Source organism: Herpailurus yagouaroundi, unplaced genomic scaffold (assembly GCF_014898765.1).
Source record: "Herpailurus yagouaroundi ecotype Mexico unplaced genomic scaffold, PumYag 194, whole genome shotgun sequence".
Taxonomy (NCBI): domain Eukaryota; kingdom Metazoa; phylum Chordata; class Mammalia; order Carnivora; family Felidae; genus Herpailurus; species Herpailurus yagouaroundi.
In genome coordinates this window covers 126,354-144,987 of record NW_024412425.1, presented here as the reverse complement: position 1 = coordinate 144,987, position 18,634 = coordinate 126,354, and the positions used below count along the sequence as shown (strand labels likewise).

The 18,634-nt window shown below is 55.5% G+C and overlaps 3 protein-coding genes and 1 long non-coding RNA gene across 7 annotated transcripts in view; 3 read left to right on the top strand and 1 right to left on the bottom strand.

Moving 5' to 3' along the window:
• Positions 1-500: 500 nt before the first annotated feature.
• Positions 501-4,511, bottom strand: LOC121011426 (uncharacterized). 2 transcript variants are annotated; one of them, XR_005781620.1, is made up of 3 exons: positions 4,373-4,511; positions 3,987-4,117; positions 501-1,018 (listed from the first exon to the last, which is right to left on the bottom strand). It is a non-coding gene; the product is annotated as an uncharacterized LOC121011426 (long non-coding RNA). The 2 variants fall into 2 exon arrangements; XR_005781621.1 differs by lacking the exon at positions 3,987-4,117.
• MIA (MIA SH3 domain containing) lies at positions 2,299-3,744 on the top strand. The gene is made up of 4 exons (XM_040445802.1): positions 2,299-2,522; positions 2,615-2,748; positions 3,226-3,336; positions 3,648-3,744. The coding sequence occupies exons 1-4, from the start codon at positions 2,396-2,398 to the stop codon at positions 3,669-3,671; spliced, it is 396 nt and encodes a 131-aa protein (XP_040301736.1). The 5' UTR covers positions 2,299-2,395; the 3' UTR covers positions 3,672-3,744.
• A 55-nt stretch (positions 4,512-4,566) lies between the features above and the next one.
• RAB4B (RAB4B, member RAS oncogene family) lies at positions 4,567-12,814 on the top strand. Of its 2 annotated transcripts, XM_040445800.1 has the most exons (8): positions 4,570-4,699; positions 5,883-5,963; positions 6,219-6,333; positions 7,390-7,452; positions 7,541-7,695; positions 8,746-8,841; positions 8,937-9,067; positions 12,433-12,814. In XM_040445800.1, the coding sequence occupies exons 1-7, from the start codon at positions 4,684-4,686 to the stop codon at positions 9,050-9,052; spliced, it is 642 nt and encodes a 213-aa protein (XP_040301734.1). In that variant the 5' UTR covers positions 4,570-4,683; the 3' UTR covers positions 9,053-9,067; positions 12,433-12,814. The 2 variants fall into 2 exon arrangements, with proteins under 2 accessions (XP_040301735.1, XP_040301734.1); XM_040445801.1 differs by lacking the exon at positions 8,746-8,841 and having other exon boundaries at positions 4,567-4,699.
• Positions 12,815-15,602: 2,788 nt separating this feature from the next.
• The window catches only part of EGLN2 (egl-9 family hypoxia inducible factor 2), a 12,803-nt gene continuing 9,771 nt past the window's right edge, over positions 15,603-18,634 (top strand). For both annotated transcript variants that reach the window (XM_040445798.1, XM_040445799.1), the window contains exon 1: positions 15,603-16,465. In XM_040445798.1, the coding sequence (XP_040301732.1) occupies positions 15,629-16,465 (837 nt within the window). In that variant the 5' untranslated portion in view covers positions 15,603-15,628. The remainder of the gene's footprint in view (positions 16,466-18,634) is intronic.

Below are 18,634 nucleotides of genomic sequence, written 5' to 3'. Positions count from 1 at the left end.
GGAAGGGCAAAGGGGCGGGGGGGCAGGGGAAGGATCCGAAGTGGCCTCTGCGCTGACAGCATTGAGCCTGATTGAGGGCTCTAACTCATGAATCATGAGATCATGACTTGAGCCAAAGTGGGACATTTAACCATCTGAGCCACCCAGGCACCCAACTCCTGGAAACTTTTTTTTAAATGTTTTACTATTTATTTTTGAGAGAGACAGTGCAAGCAGGGGAGGGCAGAGAGAGAGGGAGACACAGAATCCAAAGCAGGCTCCAGGCTCTGAGCTGTCCACACAGAGCCCGATGCGGGGCTCGAACTGACAAATAATGAGATCATGGCCTGAGCCTGAGCCACCCAGATGCCCACCCCACCCCCCCCCACCCCCGGAAATTTGTAATTGACTAAAAGACACACATAAATCGCTAAAGACCCTTCATGCCATATAGATAGAAAAATGAGATCCTTTGCCAGAAGTAGAAAATTGACCACAAAAATAAATACAGGAAGACAATGTTCTGTTTGGATATCTTCTGCAAAGGCTCTAAGCCCAAGCCTGCTTCTGCTCTGCTCTTTTTAAATTTTCACTTATTTATCTGTTTATTTATCTTGAGAGAGAGAGGGAGAGAATCCCAAGCAGGCTCTGTGCTGTCAGCACAGAGGCCCAATACAGTCTTTGAGCTCACAAACCATGAGATCATGACCTGAGCCAAACTCAAGAGTCAGATGCTCAGCCGACTGAGCTTCCCCCAGGTACCTCTCTGCTCTTTCTATTAAAGAGGAACATCAGCATTTGCAGTGAAGACTTCACAGCACCAAATACAGTCTTTGTGCTCGTAGGATCTGAAAGGGGAAGGGGATTGTCTTCACTAAGAGGCAAGTATTGTAGACAAATGCAAACACCTCGCCCACCACACTGGTGACCACGGGTTCTGTCTGTGATCAGTGGGTCCTGGTTTCTGTCGTCTGCCTGGTGGACTCCTTAGCTGCTCCCTTGTGTCGTTGATGTCCCCACTCTAAGGTTCATTTTCTTCCTGTGTGAGGGGAGAATTCCTTGTAGGTTAATACTGTGGTATTGTCGGTACTCGCCACTGCCCCCAACATGCACACCCACTGCCAGGCACTTAGTAAACACCATAAATTCAGCATATGCTTGCCGAGTACCTGGCATGTGCTAGATACCGTTCTTGGGACAGGACATGCAGTGGTGAGTGAAACAGATGAGCTAACTGCAAACACTTTTGGTACAAACGACGGGGGTGGTGGGGCAGAAGGGCTGGGGAACGGTCCTGGGTCATCAAGGAAAGCCAGTCATTTGAGGGGACCTTTGAGCACAGTGGTTTCTCCCACGGTTGTGGGGATGGGTGTTGGGCGCATAGAGATGGTTTCAGTCCAGGCTTTGCGCCACGTGGATTCTTCCCCATCCCCATGCCCATATGCGCCCAATCTACTTCCCCCTCATGGAAGTTTGGACTTGAGGCCAAAGGTGAGAATGCCTGAGGACAGAGATGGCCACTCAGGAGAATGATCTTGGTCCGTGGATCTATTTGAAGGGCAGTTTTAGAGGTTGAGACCTGAGATCAAATCTCCCACCGCTTTCTCTTGACAACTGACAACTCCACGCTGAGTAAGTGACGGGTATGGGCCTGGACCCCAATCTGGCCCCTCTGCTTGCTGGCCAGTTTCTTAAGGCTCCTCACTACCATTTCCATGTTGAGTGGGGTTATAACAGCCCTCTTGAGGTGACGGAGAGTGTCCATTTGAGTTAATAAAAATGTATGTGGTGAGTGCTCTTTAAAGGACTGCTAGCTTTCATTGTCCCTATTTTACAGAGGAGAAACGCGAGGAGAAATAGCTGAGCCCAGGTCACTCATTCGGGAAGTGGCTTGTGAGGATAAATAGTGGTTATGGTAGAGCGTTGCCTAGCCTAAGTAAGGCCTGGCATGTAATACTTGGTCCTTCGGAGTGGGGGCTGTTCCTGGGAATCAAAGGGCTGCCTTGTTCTGCCCTTTACAGGAAATTCCAAGGTAGTTTTCCGTACTGGCTCCCTGTTTCTGTTCTCGGAGGGGCCCAGGTACCCAAGTGGACTCAAGATGGAATCGAATATCTCAACCTGCCTGTCCGGGCCTCTGGTTGTCAGGGGGGTGGGGGTGGGGTGGCTGGCACCTGGAGTGGCCTGGGCTGCTTTGGGCCTATTTGGGTATTTCCTTGGGCGGGCAGCCCTCACCCTGTCCTTGAAATGGTTCTGGCTGGGTAGCAGCCTCTAGGTGGTGTGGATGAAATTTGGGACTGGTTAAGGGCGGAGACGAGACCAAGAACACAAGTTTCCTTGTGCTGCTGGGGAGAGGGAGGGCAGGAGGAAACTGGAGACCCCATTTCCACCCTGGCCACTCTCTGGCTCACAGTCCACAATGGCTGGGTCGCCAGTGTTCCTCGGTGTCATCATTTTGCTGTCTGCCTTCTCAGGGCCTAGTGTCGGGGGTCGCGCCATGCCCAAGCTGGCTGACCGCAAGCTGTGTGCTGATGAGGAATGCAGCTGTAAGAGTTGGGGGGTGGGGGGGTGGGGACTGGGGGCTTGGATTGCCAGCCTGTGTGGAGGGTGCTGTCATTCTCTTCTATTCCTCCCCCAGACCCCATCTCCATGGCTGTGGCCCTGCAAGACTACGTGGCCCCCGACTGCCGTTTCCTGACCATACACAGGGGCCAAGTTGTGTACGTCTTCTCCAAGCTGAAGGGCCGAGGGCGGCTCTTCTGGGGAGGCAGCGTGAGTCTTGGGAGAACAGAAGAGGAAAGGGTATGGGGCTGGGGTGGGAGTACACCCTAATTTTCCACCTAAAGGGAAAATTTGAAGCGGTGGACTGAAATAGTTTGGCAGGGGGAGGGGGTATTGTGATCTTGATTTTTAATTTGTTGAGCAATTACAGGGCATGAACCAACTATATGGTGCTAGTCTCTTACGGACACTGAAGAAAGAACAGCGCATGATCCCTTTAATTCTAATGGAAAGGGACAAGCCATCAAAAAACATCAGCAAATATATGCTCCTTTGAGAATTAGTACAGACTGGGTGACTACATCAGGTGGTCAGGGAGGGCATCCACACAGTGCCTCGAGGCTGACATCTGAGTGACAAGGATGGAGCCAGCCATCTGGAGACCAGGAAGAAAAAATGTACAAAGGTCTTCAGCAGGAATAAGTTTGCCATCTTTCCGGACCCTGGCTTTTAATTCTTCCTCCCCAGGTTCAGGGAGATTACTATGGAGATTTAGCCGCTCGCCTGGGCTATTTCCCCAGTAGTGTCGTACGTGAAGACCAGACCCTGAAACCTGGCAAAATTGATGTGAAGACAGATGTGAGTCTCTTGGGGGCTGGCAGGGAACTGGAGGGGGGACTCTTGGGTTGTGATGATGGGCAATGATCCTCCTACCCTTGGCTCCCCGGCTGCCTAGCTGTGTGCCTCGGTTTTCTCATCTGTAAAATGCAGAGGGATTTCTAAGTCTATGTCAGGTTGAGCGGTGCAGATTAGAGGGCTCTGGGCTAATTTGCATAGCATGTGTTTGGCCAAACCTGGCCCCTGCTGCTACAGCTTTTGCTAAAACCGCTAGATCCTTTGTGGTGTGACCGCTGGTTTTCTCCCCACTGTTTTCCCTTTCTCTTTTTCAGAAATGGGATTTCTACTGCCAGTGAGCTCAGCCTACCACTGTCCCTGCTGGGTTTTTTTCCTTCCCGGCTTTATGCAAATATATCAGCCAAGTGCAAACTGCGGGTCTCTGTGGTCTTTATGTGGGGGCGGCGGGGGGGGGGGGTGGGCTGGGGGGGGGGTAACAAAGGAAATGTTTCCCCAGGTTTCTGAATTTGGCCAGTCAACCCACTGACTGTGGTAACGTCAGTGGTTGCTAGGCAGAGTTCCACTCACTAAAAGCTCTTTGCTCCAAGCTGGGTACTGGAGGTGGGCACCTAAGCTTAGATATCACACACAAGCAAATGAGAAGGTGGAATAACCTGAACATCCCGGTTGCGGGTTGTAGTGTCCTCTCTAGACCAATGGAAGGGAGTTGGAACTATTGGGAATGAGCCAATCAGACCATGAGGAAGACATAAATCGCAGAATAGAGGTTTTCATGGAAGATCATCTGAAAAGGGAGGTGGGAGGTTAGCCTGCGCGTATTCCCGCAGTTTTCATCCTTGCCTTTGAGGTCAGAAAGAGCCCTTGCCAGCTCATTACCCGCTCTTCTTCAGGGTCTTTCTGTCAATTCTGCCCATGCCCCTTCTTTGCAGCTGTGTCCCCGCCCCCAGGTCCGCTCCTACCCAATCTGGAGTCTCGACTCTGCACCCGTACTCCGGACCAAATCCGTTTCTCAGCTCGGCTAAGCACCTCTGTACTGTACCTTCCCACTTGCTCAGCCAATCGCTCGTCTTAGTCCCGCCTCCCTCGGCACGTCCCCTCTCACGCCGCCAATCCGTGCTTTTTGTCCCGCCTCCTGGCCGTCGAGTTCGCCAATCCCTGCCTTTGGGCAGCGTGGCCTGGTATCCCGCAGCCCTAGCGGGTCGCGCCGTAGGGGGGTGGAGGCGGAAGTGGCGGCGCCGGCCCCGGGAGTAGGAAGGAGCCGGGGCTGCAGCCGGAGTGGAGCGGCTGCCAGCCGAGGAGCAGGCGCGGCCGCGGCGCCATATTGCGGCCCCAAGCGGCCGCGACCGAGTCATGGCCGAGACCTACGGTGAGGGTGGTGTGCCGAAGCCGGAGTCTGGGGTCTGGGCCCAGAGAGGATGCGGCCTTTGGGGAATGGGGCGGAGCCTTATGTGCCAGGGGGCGGGGTCTGGTATGGGGCAGGGCCTGGTGGATACTGGGAGGGGTTTAGTGGGTCTGAGGCTGAGCTCCATCTATTTGGGCGGAGCCTGAGGGTCTGGTGTGTGGGTTAAATAGATCTGGGGCGGGATTTGAGGTAGCCAGTCCTGGTGGATCTGCGCAGGCCTTGAGAGAAAGGGTGGGCCTTAATGTGTCAGGGCGGAGCCTGAGTGGATCGGGTGGGGCTGACTGTGAATGGCAGGGGTCGAGCCGGGTGGGCTAGGAGAATCCTGAGGGGATGCTGTGGACCCTGGGACTGCTCTGGCTTGAGAGGTCTGGAATGGGGTTGGGGATGAGTTGTCCTTGAATTAGGAGGTGGGAGGGAGTAGTGACAAGGGGTGGGGCTTAAACTTGAGGATAGGGGCAGGGCCTTGGGCCTGGGAAGGAGGGGCTGAGAATTGGAAAATCTGGATGAAGGGATGAATTGGAGGTGGGAGGACAGGGTGCGATAGAAAGAGCACTGTTTTAAGAGTCAGAAGGAGCTACATTCCTTCAACAAATAAAGGAAAAGCATTGGGATCAAGTGCAAAGATCCCGAGGTGGGAACCAGCTTGCCATTTTTAGGGAATAGACTGAAGGCCAGAGGTTAGAGCAGAGTGAATGAGAGAGTGGTAGAAGGTGAAATTGTGAAGGGTAGGATTTCAAGATGGCTTTCAAGAGGTGTTTACAACATAGTAGGTAAGATTTTGAACTCTGGAGTCAGTTGACCTGGGTTCGAATCCCTGTTCTGCCTGGCTGTGGGATCGTGGGCAAGCCAGTTAACTTTTCTGGCCTCAGTTTCCTCATCTGGAAGATGGGGATGATTGTTAGTATACTTCCCTCATAGAGTTTTTTTCTGAGAATGAAGCAAGCTGTTGATGTAAGTAAAGAACTTTAAAACTGTGCCTGGTATGTAGTAAGCTCTATATAAAAGGTGTTACCGTTCTTACCCATTGCTCTGATTCTGCCTGTGTCTGTTTGTCTCCTTATAACTGTGATGGTCTCTCGGTTTCCATCTTTTGCCCTGTATCATTCTCTCCATATGGGTTTTCCTGATTTTGACTCCACCTGCTCAGACTTCCTCTTCAAATTCCTGGTGATTGGCAGCGCAGGAACTGGAAAATCATGTCTCCTTCATCAGTTCATTGAGAATAAGTGTGAGTTTCTGGGAATGGTCCCCGGATCACTGAACTGTGGGCATGGGCATGGTGTGGGCAGGGGCAGGGCTGGCCAGAGGTACAGTTCCAGTGCTGGCTGCCTGGTCCTTGCCTTGGTATGTATTCTTTGCTAGACCCTCCCTGAGCCTCAGTCACCCCTGCAACGGGAATGGTTTTGTACAGGCTGAGGAGGCCTTGGAGGACAGGGAATCTTCTGAGCCCCTGCACTGCCTCTTCTCTCCCTCCCACTCCCAGTCAAACAGGACTCCAACCACACAATTGGCGTGGAGTTTGGATCTCGCGTGGTCAACGTGGGTGGAAAGACTGTGAAGCTACAGATTTGGGACACAGCCGGCCAGGAGCGGTTTCGGTAGGTGGCCTGGGCTCCCAAGGGAGGGGGCGGGCAGAGGACAGAGGAAAGAAAATGGGGGCGGGGGAGAGGGGGGGGGGTTGTGTGTGCAGAATCACTTGGAGATATGACAGGAGCCAGGAGACATTGAGAGGGCAGGCAAGGTCGAGGGAGAGAGACAGAGACTGAGCAGAAGAGCAAGATAAGGGTGATAAAGAGACACAAAGAGAAGCAGGTCAGAGCCAGAGACAGGGAGGGTGGGACAGGCAGAGCCAGAGAGACAGAGAAATGGATGTGTTTTGGGGCGGGGGGTTGGGGGGGGAGAGAAGGGTGTAGGGCTCAGTGCACAGTATGTCTTCAGGAAATGGCTGCAGAAAAGGTGGGAGATGCATAGAAACCCTGAATCTGAGATACAGAGACAGAGGAGACAAATGAGGGAACCCAATCCATGGGGAAGTGTGGTCCAAGGCCAGCAAGTCGTCGCTGCTACGTTAATATTGGCGTGTAGATCCACTGTGTGGGAGACACAGAGAAGGTGAAGGGTGTGCGGCTTGCGCTGGGTTTGCAGTAAGTGCTCAGTGTACGCTCGTGGAATGATTGCCTGAGTTCCAGAGGGACCCAGACAGGTGACTGGGAGATGCATACAGTCGGCCACAGTGGGAGAGGGACAAGCGGATGTAGTTGCAGAGCACGTGGCCAGGCCTGGGCAAAGGGGAGGTGAATGAATGAACGCATGAGAAATCAAGAGCGAGGGTGAGAGAACCAGGGCCACAGAGACAGACAGAGATAGACACAGAGAATGAGAGACATACACACGCAAGAGAGACGGAGAAGAAGACACAGACCAGTGAGGACATACAGGAAGACACAGACAGACAGACAGACAGACAGTTAAAGGAGACAGAGATTGAGGGAGACAAAGAAAGAAATTGTGGCAAGACCAGACCACTGCCAGCTTTTGGGGGATGGGCCAGCAGTGAAGGGGGGCCTCCGAACCACCAGTCTCTCTCCGCAGAGGGGGGCAGTCTCAGGGCAGACCCCAGCCTCGGGGGTGACTGGGTCCCCCTGGCCCCACAGGTCGGTGACACGGAGTTATTACCGAGGCGCGGCTGGAGCTCTGCTGGTGTATGACATCACCAGGTGGGTACAGGGAGAGGAGAGGGTGGGGCAGGGCCTGGGCAGAGCCCCTGTCCTGTGCCTGCCTCCCTCTTGTCTCCCTTCTCCATAGCCGGGAGACCTACAACTCACTGGCTGCCTGGCTGACGGATGCCCGCACGCTGGCCAGCCCCAACATCGTGGTCATCCTCTGTGGCAACAAAAAGGACCTGGACCCGGAGCGTGAGGTCACTTTCCTGGAGGCCTCCCGCTTTGCCCAGGAGAACGGTGAGGGTCCTGTGGTGGGCCAGTGGCGGGGGGGCGGGGGGTGCTCAGCAGAGGAGCAGGGGCAGTCCCTGCAGGCCTGCAGGCCTCCCGGCCATCTGCGGCTATGCCCAGCAAGAGAATGTGGAGATTTAGAGGTCTGGGTTCAAATTCAAGTGTTGCCACATGTGAGCTGTGCCACCACTCTGGACCCGTTTCCTCATCTGACAAGTGGGAGTCACGGCCTTTCTGTCTCAACATGGTACGTGATGGATGGCTCAAGGGATTTGGTCCATGGAGAGCCCACCGCACTGCCCGGATGTGGCAGCGGCCTCTTGAGGAACATTGGCTGCTAAGAAGGTTTTGGCCAGTGCAGGGTATTGGTATAATGTGGGGGTTGCAAACTTCGATGGCCCGAGGGGCCAGGCCTGTTTTGTGAATAAGAGATAGGACAGGGCAGACCCCAGGTTAGCAGGCATCAGTGTTAGGGGCATGGACAGGACCAACGGCCACAGCAAAAGGTGTGCAAGTATAAACTCACTTGAAAACTTCGTGTGGGCCAAACATCTACTGGCTCAGGGTCTGTCTCCATGTTCCCCAATTTGTAACTTCCAGGTTTAGAGGATGTCTTGCCATGAGAAAGATGTGGGTTTGAGTCCTGGCTCTTACTTTCTGTGTGGCCTTGTCATGTGGCTGAAGGGTAGACTGTGGTGGGCCTGGGTCTGTCCTAGATGGTGCTGGGGACAGAGTGTGAAAGACGCCCTGGGCCCAGTTGTCGTGGGCTCACCGTTAGTGGGTGGGGAAAGGGGACACCACCCTCTGCAGATAATGACAGCCCAGAGAGGTCAGGGCTGGGATAGGGGAGACACAGGGGGGCCCTGGGAGCCCAGGGTGGGGCACCTGGTCCTGCTGGAAGGTCAGAGAGAACTTTCTAGGGGAAGAGGTGTGTAGGCGGGAACCTGGGGAGGTGGCCCTTCACAGCAGGACAACAGAGGCCTGGAGTGAGGGCAAAATGAGAGGTGGCAGGTCAGAGTCAAGGGGAGGCTGGGGACTGACCCAGGCCCTGCCCCCTAGAGCTAATGTTCCTGGAGACTAGTGCCCTCACGGGTGAGAACGTGGAGGAGGCTTTCCTGAAGTGTGCCCGCACCATCCTGAACAAGATCGACTCAGGTGAGGCCCCTGACTGCCCAGAGTGGGAGTGGGAGTAGAAGGCAGGGCCCAGAGGTCTCTGGGGGACAAGTCCTGACCTCTCCCCTGCCCCCCAGGTGAGCTCGACCCCGAGAGGATGGGCTCAGGCATTCAGTATGGGGACGCATCCCTCCGCCAGCTGCGGCAGCCTCGGAGTGCCCAGGCCGTGGCCCCTCAGCCCTGTGGCTGCTGAGACGTCCGGAGCCAGGTGGGAGCCCAGGGCCTGGGGACGGCAGGGGTGGTGTCCTGGCAAGGGGGGGATACGGAGCGGAGACGGAGACACAGAAAAGGAGAGGTGGCAAGAAAAAGAGAGTGAGAAAAGAGAGACGCAAGAACGGGTTAGTGAAAGGAGCCATCATCCTGGCCTCAGGGATGTCCTCTCCATCTCACCACCACCTTGCTGCCCTGGATCTCCGACCCACCCACTTGGCAAATATTTATCGAGTGTCCACTGTGTGCCAGGTCCTGTTTGAGCAGTGGGCTAGAGAATTCCTGCCCTCGCAGGGCCAACATGCTCTGGGGAGGAAACAGACAATAATCAAGACACATAAGAAAATGATATCGTAGTTAAGGAGATAAGAGCTATGGAGAAGAATAAAGCAAGGAAGTTGGGGTGGGGAGGTAAGGAGTGGAGTTTTATGATGATGCGGGAAAGCCCTTACTGAGGAGGTGACATTTGAGCAAAGACCTGAAGGAGGAGAAGGACAGGGTCATATGGGTCCCTGGGGGAAGAGTGTTCTAGGCAGAGAGAACAGCCAGTGCAGAGGCCCTGAGGTAAGTCATGCCTGGCCTGGATGAGGAAGTCCATGGAGGCCAGTGTGGCTGGAGTGGAGTATGTGTGTGTATTGAGGGCTGGGAGCGGTAAATAGGAGATGAAGTCAGGGATCAGGGGAAGCAGATCATCAGGTAGGGCCTGGCTGTCCTTGAGGTGGCTCTGGGTTATACCCTGGGTGGGATGGGAGCCACAGGAGGGCTCCAAGCAAAGATGGGACAGGACCTGATTCAGGTCTTCCCAGGGTCCCTCTGGCTGCATATAGAGGAGAGAAGGGGGTGGGCGGGGGTGGTTGTTGAGAGACCAGTGAGGAGGCTACTGCAAAGTCAAGCTGAGAGAAGATGGTGGACAGGACCAGGGTTGGGGGGGAGGAGGGACTGAGACGTGGATAGCTTTGTATCCTCCCTGGTCTCTGTCTCCAGTCTTGTACCCTCTTGATGGAGCCACTGGGTCTTTCTAAAGCACAAATCTGATCCTGTCCCTCCCCTGTTTAAAACCACCCGTGGCTCCCAGGGTTCATGGGACCAAGCTGAAGCTCCCAGCCTGGTGTTTGCCTCCACCAGCTTCTCCTGCTTCAGCTCACACCTCTCCCCAGCACTCAGGCCACCGCAGCCACACCGAAGTTCTTTCCATTTCTCTGGCTCTTTGCTCATGCTGTTCCCTCTGCCAGGAACACCATCTCTGACCACCTCCCCCTCCTCCAGCAAGCCTCACTTCCCCTATGGTTGGTCCAGACTCCTTGCTGGGCTTGCAGGATCCTACAGGATCAGGTCCCATCCCCACTTCTTTGGGAGGGTGTCTGTCTTGCCAATTATCCCCTGTGTTTCACACCCCCCCCCCCGCCTCCCGCTATTGGCAGCTCCAGAGTGGCTGAGGGGGGGAAGTGCTCGACCTTGGGTATACTTTAAAGGCAGAGCCAACATAATTTCCTGATGAACGGATATGGCATTTGAAAGAGAGGAGTCAAGGGTGAGTGTTTAGGGCAGAAAATTCTTTTCTTTCCATGCCTCTGCCTCTGCTGTGCCTCGGTTAGGTGTGCCTGTCTGTCCTCCAGCCTCCTTTCTTAGGCCAGATGCCACTCATCATCTGCTCTCTGCTAAAACGACTCTTGCTGCAGGACACCTTTATCAGCTTCCCAGATGGGGTCACTGCCTCTAGCTGAGTGGTCGCACAACTGCCCCCTATTTTTTAAAGCATTCAGTCTCAATACTTGATCATTATTGTTTGTGTTTGTCTTCCCCATCTGAGAAGGAGGGAGGTGACAGATCAGAGATTCCCCAGCCAGGTTGCCTGTGTTTAAACTGACTCTGTCACTTGCTACTTGTGTGACACTGGGCAAATTATTTAACATCTCTGGGCCTTGGTTGCCTCACCTTCCAATTGGGGCTAATAATAGTACCTACCTCACGTAGGTTTTGTGAAGATTAATTACATTAATCCATGTAAAGTCCTTAGAACAGGGCCTGACACTTAGTGGAGACTCGATAAATGAGGTCTGTGAATTATTTTTCTTTTTACTATCCATTTTAAAGAGTCGGGCTGTGTAGAACTGGATGGGTGCGTATTCTTCACCCTCGGGCTTAGTATAGCATCCATTTCAGTGTTTACCCTCAGTGAATCAAATGTAATAAGACAGTGCTTTTTCAGATGTTACTGACTGCAGTCTGCAGGAGGAAATCAATTGTATACTTTGATCTAATACAGTCACACACACATAAAAGACTGAAACACTTTCCTAGCACTAATGTTTTTTGATTGAGGTGAAATTCACATGACCTAAACTTAGCCCTTTTAAGGTGCACCATTCAGTGGCACTTAGTCCATTCACAAAATTGTGCAACCACCACCTCTGTCTTGTTCTAAAACATTTTCATTACCCTAAGGAAACCCTGTGCTCATTAGGCAATCATTCCCCGATCCCCCCAGCCTCTGACACCCAGCAATCTGTTTGCTGTCGCTGTGGACCAATATTCCTATTACACGTGATGCACTCTGATATTCTCTATTCTTTTTTTTTATTTTTAATTTTTTTTTAACGTTTATTTATTTTTGAGACAGAGAGAGACAGAGCATGAACGGGGGAGGGTCAGAGAGAGGGAGACACAGAATCCGAAGCAGGCTCCAGGCTCTGAGCTGTCAGCACAGAGCCTGATGCGGGGCTCGAACTCACGGACCGCGAGATCATGACCTGAGCCGAAGTCGGCCGCTTAACCGACTGAGCCACCCAGGTGCCCCCTGATATTCTCTATTCTGTTTTATTCGTTCATTGACAAATTGGCCAAGGCCCACCAAACTGATTTCCCAGCCCACTCATGCAGTGCCGCACACTGAAATCACCTGGAGAGCTTTAAAAGCTACTGATGTCTGGGCCTCACCCCAGAGACTCTGAAGTGATTTCCGGATTTCTAGAAGCTCCCAGGTAATGCTATCTGTAGCTGAAGCAACAACCACTAACCAAATGCGGCTCTTCAGTTTGGAAAACACTGGAATGAGCCACGGTGATCCAGGAACACAGAGATAACAAAGGTGGGATGCGAAATTTAGATATTGAGATACTCCTCTATAGACTCCAGGGGTCAGCTCTCTGAGACAGATAAATAGGGAGATACAAGTACCCTCAAAGAGATAGCTCCAAATTGCCTGCAGAAAATCAGACAGCAAATGTAGGAACTTTGGGAGAAAAAGAAAGGTATGGGCAGACAGACACAGATAGGAGGGCAGGAAGATACCCAGAAATGAGGCAGAGATACCGGCCGGACAGACTGAGGATCCCTGTAGTTCACCACACACTTTTCTTTCAGCTCACCTGTTCTCCAGGACCAGCCCTGCCCTCTGGCTGGGGCCTAGCCCCAGGCCCTGGGAGGCAGAGCCCCTCACCTGTCCTGGCCCCAGAGAAGCTGCCCCGCCATCTATCCCCCTTCCCTGGCCTGGTGGGGCCTGGCTGAGGGGCAAGACTGAGCCACGGGGGAAGGGGGAATCCGTACCTGCTGCTGCTTCCTCTGTCTTGGCTAACCCCTGTCCCCCCTGAAACCCTAACCATACTCTAAGAGTTCCCAAAGCCTGAGACCAGGGCAATTGGCCCCAGCTCCCCGCCTGGCCCTGCCATTGCGAGTATGTGTTATTTATTGCCTGGAGGCCTGTTCAGTCCCTACTCCACCTCCATAAAGCATTGTTTACACCTGCGTCTTGGCCTCCGTTATTTTGGGGTGATGGGGAGGGAGGGGAGACAGAAGAGGTCCCTGATGGAAGAACCACGTGTTTGGGGGTCATGTTTGTGGTTTGGATATGATGTGGGGGTACACCATGACTCAGATGTTTGCTGTGGAGGGGGGTTTCTCACTGCACTTGTTGTGACAAGGCATGCTGGAGGCCCACCTGTGTAGCGCTGATGTCCTTGTGTTTGTGATGTGTGTGATGGGTATGTGATGGCATCTGTAGGAATGTGTGCTGATTGTGTGTGACACTGTTGCTTGTGACTGCTTTGTGTCCTCAGTGATTGTATCCATGAGGCTGGTGGTATTTGGCACCAATGCCGGGGAATGAAAATTCAGGTTTGTAGGTGAAACCTACGTGTGTTTGATGCTTGAAAGTTCCAGGCAGTGTCTGACTATTGCGTGTGTGACTGTGTATGTATGCCCCTGAGGTGTGTTTGTCTTAGTGTGAATTTGGCATCTTTGATACACCCGTGTGTGACCATGAACCCTGAGTATGCCCCTAAAGGCTTTGTGGGCCTTTGTGCAACCCTGACCCTTGCATACTTGAGACTGGTGTATATCTCTCTGCGTCCTGGTGAACTGACAAGACCAGGGACAGGTGCAGCCCCCTGAGACCCTCCCAATTTCTCTGCCATCCCCAGGTCAGCACTAACCCACTCAGAGGGCAGGCCTGAGCCCCTAAACCCCCGTCTGCCCTGGCGATGGTGGAGGGGGCAGGGTATTTAAATGACCTTATCTGCATAGTCGTTCCAGGCAGGGTCGCCCAAAATGTTCATAGACCTAAGGCTGTTAGACAAATGTCTTCTCTGCGTAGCCTTCCTAGGTTGCCCACAATTGTCCCGAAGAGGCAGGATGAAGCGGATCATATTTTGGCACACATCCCTTCCAGTCCGCTCTCTCTTCTCTCAGGGGCGTTCTGCACTTCTTTCCCTCCGCTATAGAAGGTACTTAAGTAGATTACTAATGTGTGCATTTACATACATTTCCCAACTAACTGTGCAGACATTTATCACATCTCTATTCTTGGGCGGTGAGAAGGCGGGGCTGCCCATGTAAATAACCTCATTTGCATGCCACTGTCCGACCCGGCTACACGTCATTCTCCGGCGCTCTGGGCTCTGAGAGGGTGGGCAGGCCTATGTAAACAATTTATTTGCATGCCACTCCCACATCGCCTGGCCTACCGCAGAACCCTCCCCCCTTTCCCTGATCCAGCCCTTTTAACCCCCTTCCTCCTCCCGGGCAAAAGGGGCGGAGTGCAGTACGCAAATGAGTCTCGCGTCGGCGGCCGACCCGTTTCCCCTTCCTCCAGGAGGGTGTTCTGAACTTCCTTGCTCCGCCCCGCGCGGCTCACGCCTGCGCACGCACGGCCTCCTCAGCGGGTGAGGTCACGTGCCCAGCGGGCGAGGCAGGGGCGGAGCGTCGCGGGAGGTGGGGGCGGGGTATGGCGCGCTGTGCGGCGCTGGGCGGCTGGCACAAACGTCGGCGCCGAGGCCGGAGGAAAAAGCTCGGTGAGGAGAGAGCTAGGAAGGGAGTGGGGCGGAGAGGGCGCGCGAGCCTGGGCGCGGGCGCGAGCCGAGCGAGGTGTGGGGGCGCCTGCCGGCCCGGCGTGGCGGAGCGCTGCGACCCCGGGAAGGGAAGGGTGGGGGTAGGGCGTGGGGGAGGGAACGCGCCGGGCGCGTTGAGTGCCGGCCGTTGAGGGCGGGGGAGCGGAGAGCGCGCGCCGGCCGACGGCGGTGGGGGGGGGGGAGGGAATCCGGGGTCCGAGCGGTCCACGGGCCGGGCCTCCGTCGCCTGCGGCGCCCCGAGCTGGGAGGCCCGCACCGAAGGGGGTTGGGAGGGGCCGCCCTCTCTTGTCCTGTCCCCTCCCCCGCCCTTCCCCCTGTCGTTGTGGACCCTCCTCCAGCGGCTGCCTTCCGTCTGTCTGTCTGTCTTAGGCCCTCCCTTCCGTCTGGGTGTGTGTCAGCCGCCGGCTGGCTTCCTCTCGTTGGGCTTAGGTTGACCCCTCCGCCCCGTTCAGTCCGGCCGTCTCAGGCTCGCCCAGCTTCTCTCCGGTCGGCTTTTCCGTCTCTGGATCCCCCCATTCTCTTTGTCTCTGGACTCCCCGGTTTGCTCTGTCTGTGGAGCCTTACGTTCCCGCCGTGTGTCCCTGGAATCCCCAGGCAGAGTCCCCCCCACCTTGTGGATTTGTTTCCAACTCTCGCGCTCCCTGCTGCCCCAGTATTCCTTTTCTACCCCAGGCCCCCTCTCTCCTTGCTGTTCAGTTTCTGTGTCCGAGCCCCCACCGTAGTCCTGTGCCTTTGGGTCATCTCCCCAGTCTCACTCCTCTCTTCGGCTGCCTCCCTCACTGCCTTCTCTCTCCATGATTCCCCCCTCCCGCCCGAAATTCCCATGATCTTCTCCCCGACTTGGCCTGGCCTTTGGGGGGGGGGTCTCCGTAGCCAAGTCTGCCTTCCTCCCCACTGCCCCTGCCACTCCTCACCGCTACCCCCGCCGGACTGCCTCTAGCTCTTCTCACATTCCGTTTTTTGTCTCTCCCCCTTCAGCCACCCTGACGGGTCCTTTCCCAAGCCCCTAGGGGCGGCAGAGGACTTGGGGACCAGCGAGCACCCCCAGGGCACGAGAAGAGCCTCTGCTGCCTGCCCTGCCTCATCCTGCCCCACGCCAGGCTCAGCCGTTCCGGCCCCCGGCTGCATCAAGTGGAGGAGGCGGAGGCGGAGGAGGGTGGCACCATGGGCCCGGGCCGTGCCCTCCATGCCCGGGGGATGAAGACGCTGCTGCCATGGACAGCCCGTGCCAGCCGCAGCCCTTGAGTCAGGCTCTCCCTCAGTTGCCGGGTTCTGTGTCAGAGCCCTCGGAGCCTGGCCGGGCCAGGATGGGGGTGGAGAGTTACCTGCCCTGTCCCCTGCTACCCTCCTACCACCGACCAGGAGCACCTGGTGAGGCCTCGGCGGGGAGCGGGACCCCCAGGGTCACAGCCACTTCCACCACAGCCAGCCCCCTGCGGGAGGGCTTAGGCGGGCAGGATGGTGGTGAGCTGCGGCCCCTGCAGAGTGAGGGCGCTGCAGCACTGGTCACCAAGGGGTGCCAGCGACTGGCGGCCCAGGGCGCCCGGCCTGAGGCCCCCAAACGGAAGTGGGCAGAGGATGGCGGGGATGCCCCTGCACCCAGCAAGCGGTCCTGGGCCAGGCAGGAGAACCGGGAGGCAGAGGCCGAAGGGGAGGGCGGGATGGGCTGCAGCAGTGACAGTGGCGAGGCCAGCGCAGGGCTGAGGGAGGAGGTGCTGCCCGCCACACCCGAGCGCCTGGCCCTGGACTATATTGTGCCCTGCATGCGGTACTATGGCATCTGTGTCAAGGACAGCTTCCTGGGGGCAGCATTGGGTGGCTGTGTGCTGGCCGAGGTGGAGGCCCTGAAGCGGAGTGGGCGCCTGCGTGATGGGCAGCTGGTGAGCCAGCGGGCTATCCCGCCACGCAGCATTCGCGGGGACCAGATTGCCTGGGTGGAAGGCCACGAGCCGGGCTGCCGAAGCATCGGGGTCCTCATGGCCCACGTGGATGCTGTAATCCGCCACTGTGCTGGGCGCCTGGGTGGCTACGTCATCAACGGGCGCACCAAGGTAAGGCTGCAAGGGCCTTGTTGGAGGGGGATGGGGCAACGCTTCTCTATCGGGTACCTGTGCGCTTGGAGACCGGCTTCTGGGGTCACAGAAGGGTTTAGGCAGCTCCAGTGGGGGGAGTGCTGGTGTTGGAGTTTGCTTTGGGCTCTGTCTCCATGTGGGGACTTTGGGGGTCTGTGCACTTTCTCTTTCCTTGTTTCTCTATCTTTTCATCCATCCCCGTCTCCTGGTCTGTCTAGTCCCTCCTGTTGTCTGTCTCTGGTCCGTCTGTTCTGTCTTCCAGGCAGGAGAACCAGGAGACAGAGTGGGGAGGGTGGCAGCGGTGAAGCCAGTGCCAGGCTGAGGGAGGAGGTGCTGCCCGCTGCGCCTGGCTGGCGCCGGACTCCATTGTACCCCTGTGCCATGCTGTGGCATCTGCAGCAAGGACAGCTTCCTGAGGGTGGCGCTGGCTGCTTGTGCGCTGGCCTGGGAGATGGGGGTCCTGTCCTCCACCTTTCCTGTGCTTCCCCATCCTGGACTCTCCCCTCATCCTTTCTGTCTCGTTTATCCATCACTTCGTTCCTGTCGGTCCTAATCTGTTTTCTTGATTTTCTCTTTTGTGTCTTTTGGTACCTTTTTCTTGTTTTAGAGTAGTTGTTGTTAATCCTTTTTTTTTTTTGGACACCTGGGCTTTTTTGACAATCTGTCAGAACCACAGACCCTTTTTTAAGAAAAATGCTCTTTTGTGGAGTTTATGGGCAGTCATCAGTGTCTCCAGCTGCCCGTTCAGGAACTTAGGGTCAGGAGCTTTTCAGAAGACCTTGGTCCACAGGGCCTTTCTGGACAAGGCCTCGTAGGGAGTGCCTGCTGCACGCCAGTGATGCCTGGCTGGTGGCGGGGCTGCTTGCTTCCCTGCGGGCATGAGGCTGTGCTCCTGATGTCTCCCTCTTCAGTCTGATCCCATCCTGGGTCCTGCCTCTGTACAGCTCTGTCACTGGCTGGAGCTGGCTTAGGGATCCAGGCTCCCTCCGGGCCGAAGCCGGCATCCTCCCCACCCAGCTGGAACTTGTCCTGTCCTACTTCCTTCCTCCTCCTCCCTTACCTGATAGCTGGAGAGCCAGAGGAGGCCTTTCCCTAGGCTCTGCTCCTGCGAGGCAGGAGAGATGAGTGGGAGTCTCCCTGGCCACAAGGTCCTCAGCACCTGCACCCCAGGTCACCCACCTTCATAGGAGGGAGTTTGGGCGGGAGACCACGAGAGCTGAGTGGCCCAGAGCAGCATGCTTTCCTGAGCCTCAGTTTGCTCATCTACAGGATACGAAAATCAGTTAAGTCCCCAGCTAGTCTTTGGCAGTTTTAAGAGAGAAGGGGAAAGTAGAGGGAGCCAATTTCTTCTCCTTTGGTGCTTTGGATGTGGTTGGGGACTGGGGGTGTTGGGACTATTTTAGTCTTGGGTGACTTCTGTTGCTCTGGGAGGTAAGAACAAATCAGGCCAACTGAGAATGGAGGGGAGGACCCAACCCAATCACTGGAGTTCCTCTCAGACCCTCCCCTGCCCCAGTGAGATAGCAACTCCAGGCTTTCCTACCTTCAAAGGGCAACATCTGGCCTCCCCAGGCTCTGGAATAAGAGTGAGCTGAGGTGGGTGGCCACAGAGGTGTTGGGGGCACAGATCACCAGTGTGGCTGGCGTCAGAAACAATCTGCCTGTTGGTCATTCTTTTTTTTTTAATGTTTGTTTATTTTTGAGAGAGAGAAAGAGAGAGTGTGAGCAGGGGAGGGGCAGAGAGAGAGAGGGAGACACAGAACTCGAAGTAGGCTTTAGGGCTCTGAGTGTCCTCACAGAGCCGGACACGGGGGTCAAACTCAGGAACCGCGAGATCATGACCTGAGCCAAAGTCGCACACTTAACCGACTGAGCCACTCGGGCACCCCATCTGTTGGTCATTCTTGAGTGGAACTCCTGTGTTTTGTTCTCCCAACTTTCTCTAGTCTCTCTGCTCAGTTGACCTGCAGGTGAGAGAGAGTTGACTCCCACTGGCATCAAGGACTGCCATCGGGGACCATAGGGCGGGCCTGGCTGGCTTGGTTTGTCCCTTTCAGAGCAGCTTGGAGGTGGGACTGTCTCACTCCCCAGTTTCTGACTCTGTGTGTGTGTGTGTGTGTGTGTGTGTGTGTGTGTGTGTGTGTGTGT

Coding starts and splice junctions, on each gene's coding strand:
- RAB4B (XM_040445800.1), top strand. Junction 6,334..7,389: donor GCCGGCCAGGAGCGGTTTCG/GTAGGTGGCCTG, acceptor CTGGCCCCACAG/GTCGGTGACACGGAGTTATT. Junction 7,453..7,540: donor CTGGTGTATGACATCACCAG/GTGGGTACAGGG, acceptor CCTTCTCCATAG/CCGGGAGACCTACAACTCAC.
- MIA (XM_040445802.1), top strand. CDS start 2,396: ATGGCTGGGTCGCCAGTGTTCCTCGGTGTCATCATTTTGCTGTCTGCC. Junction 2,523..2,614: donor TGCTGATGAGGAATGCAGCT/GTAAGAGTTGGG, acceptor TTCCTCCCCCAG/ACCCCATCTCCATGGCTGTG. Junction 3,337..3,647: donor AAATTGATGTGAAGACAGAT/GTGAGTCTCTTG, acceptor TCTCTTTTTCAG/AAATGGGATTTCTACTGCCA.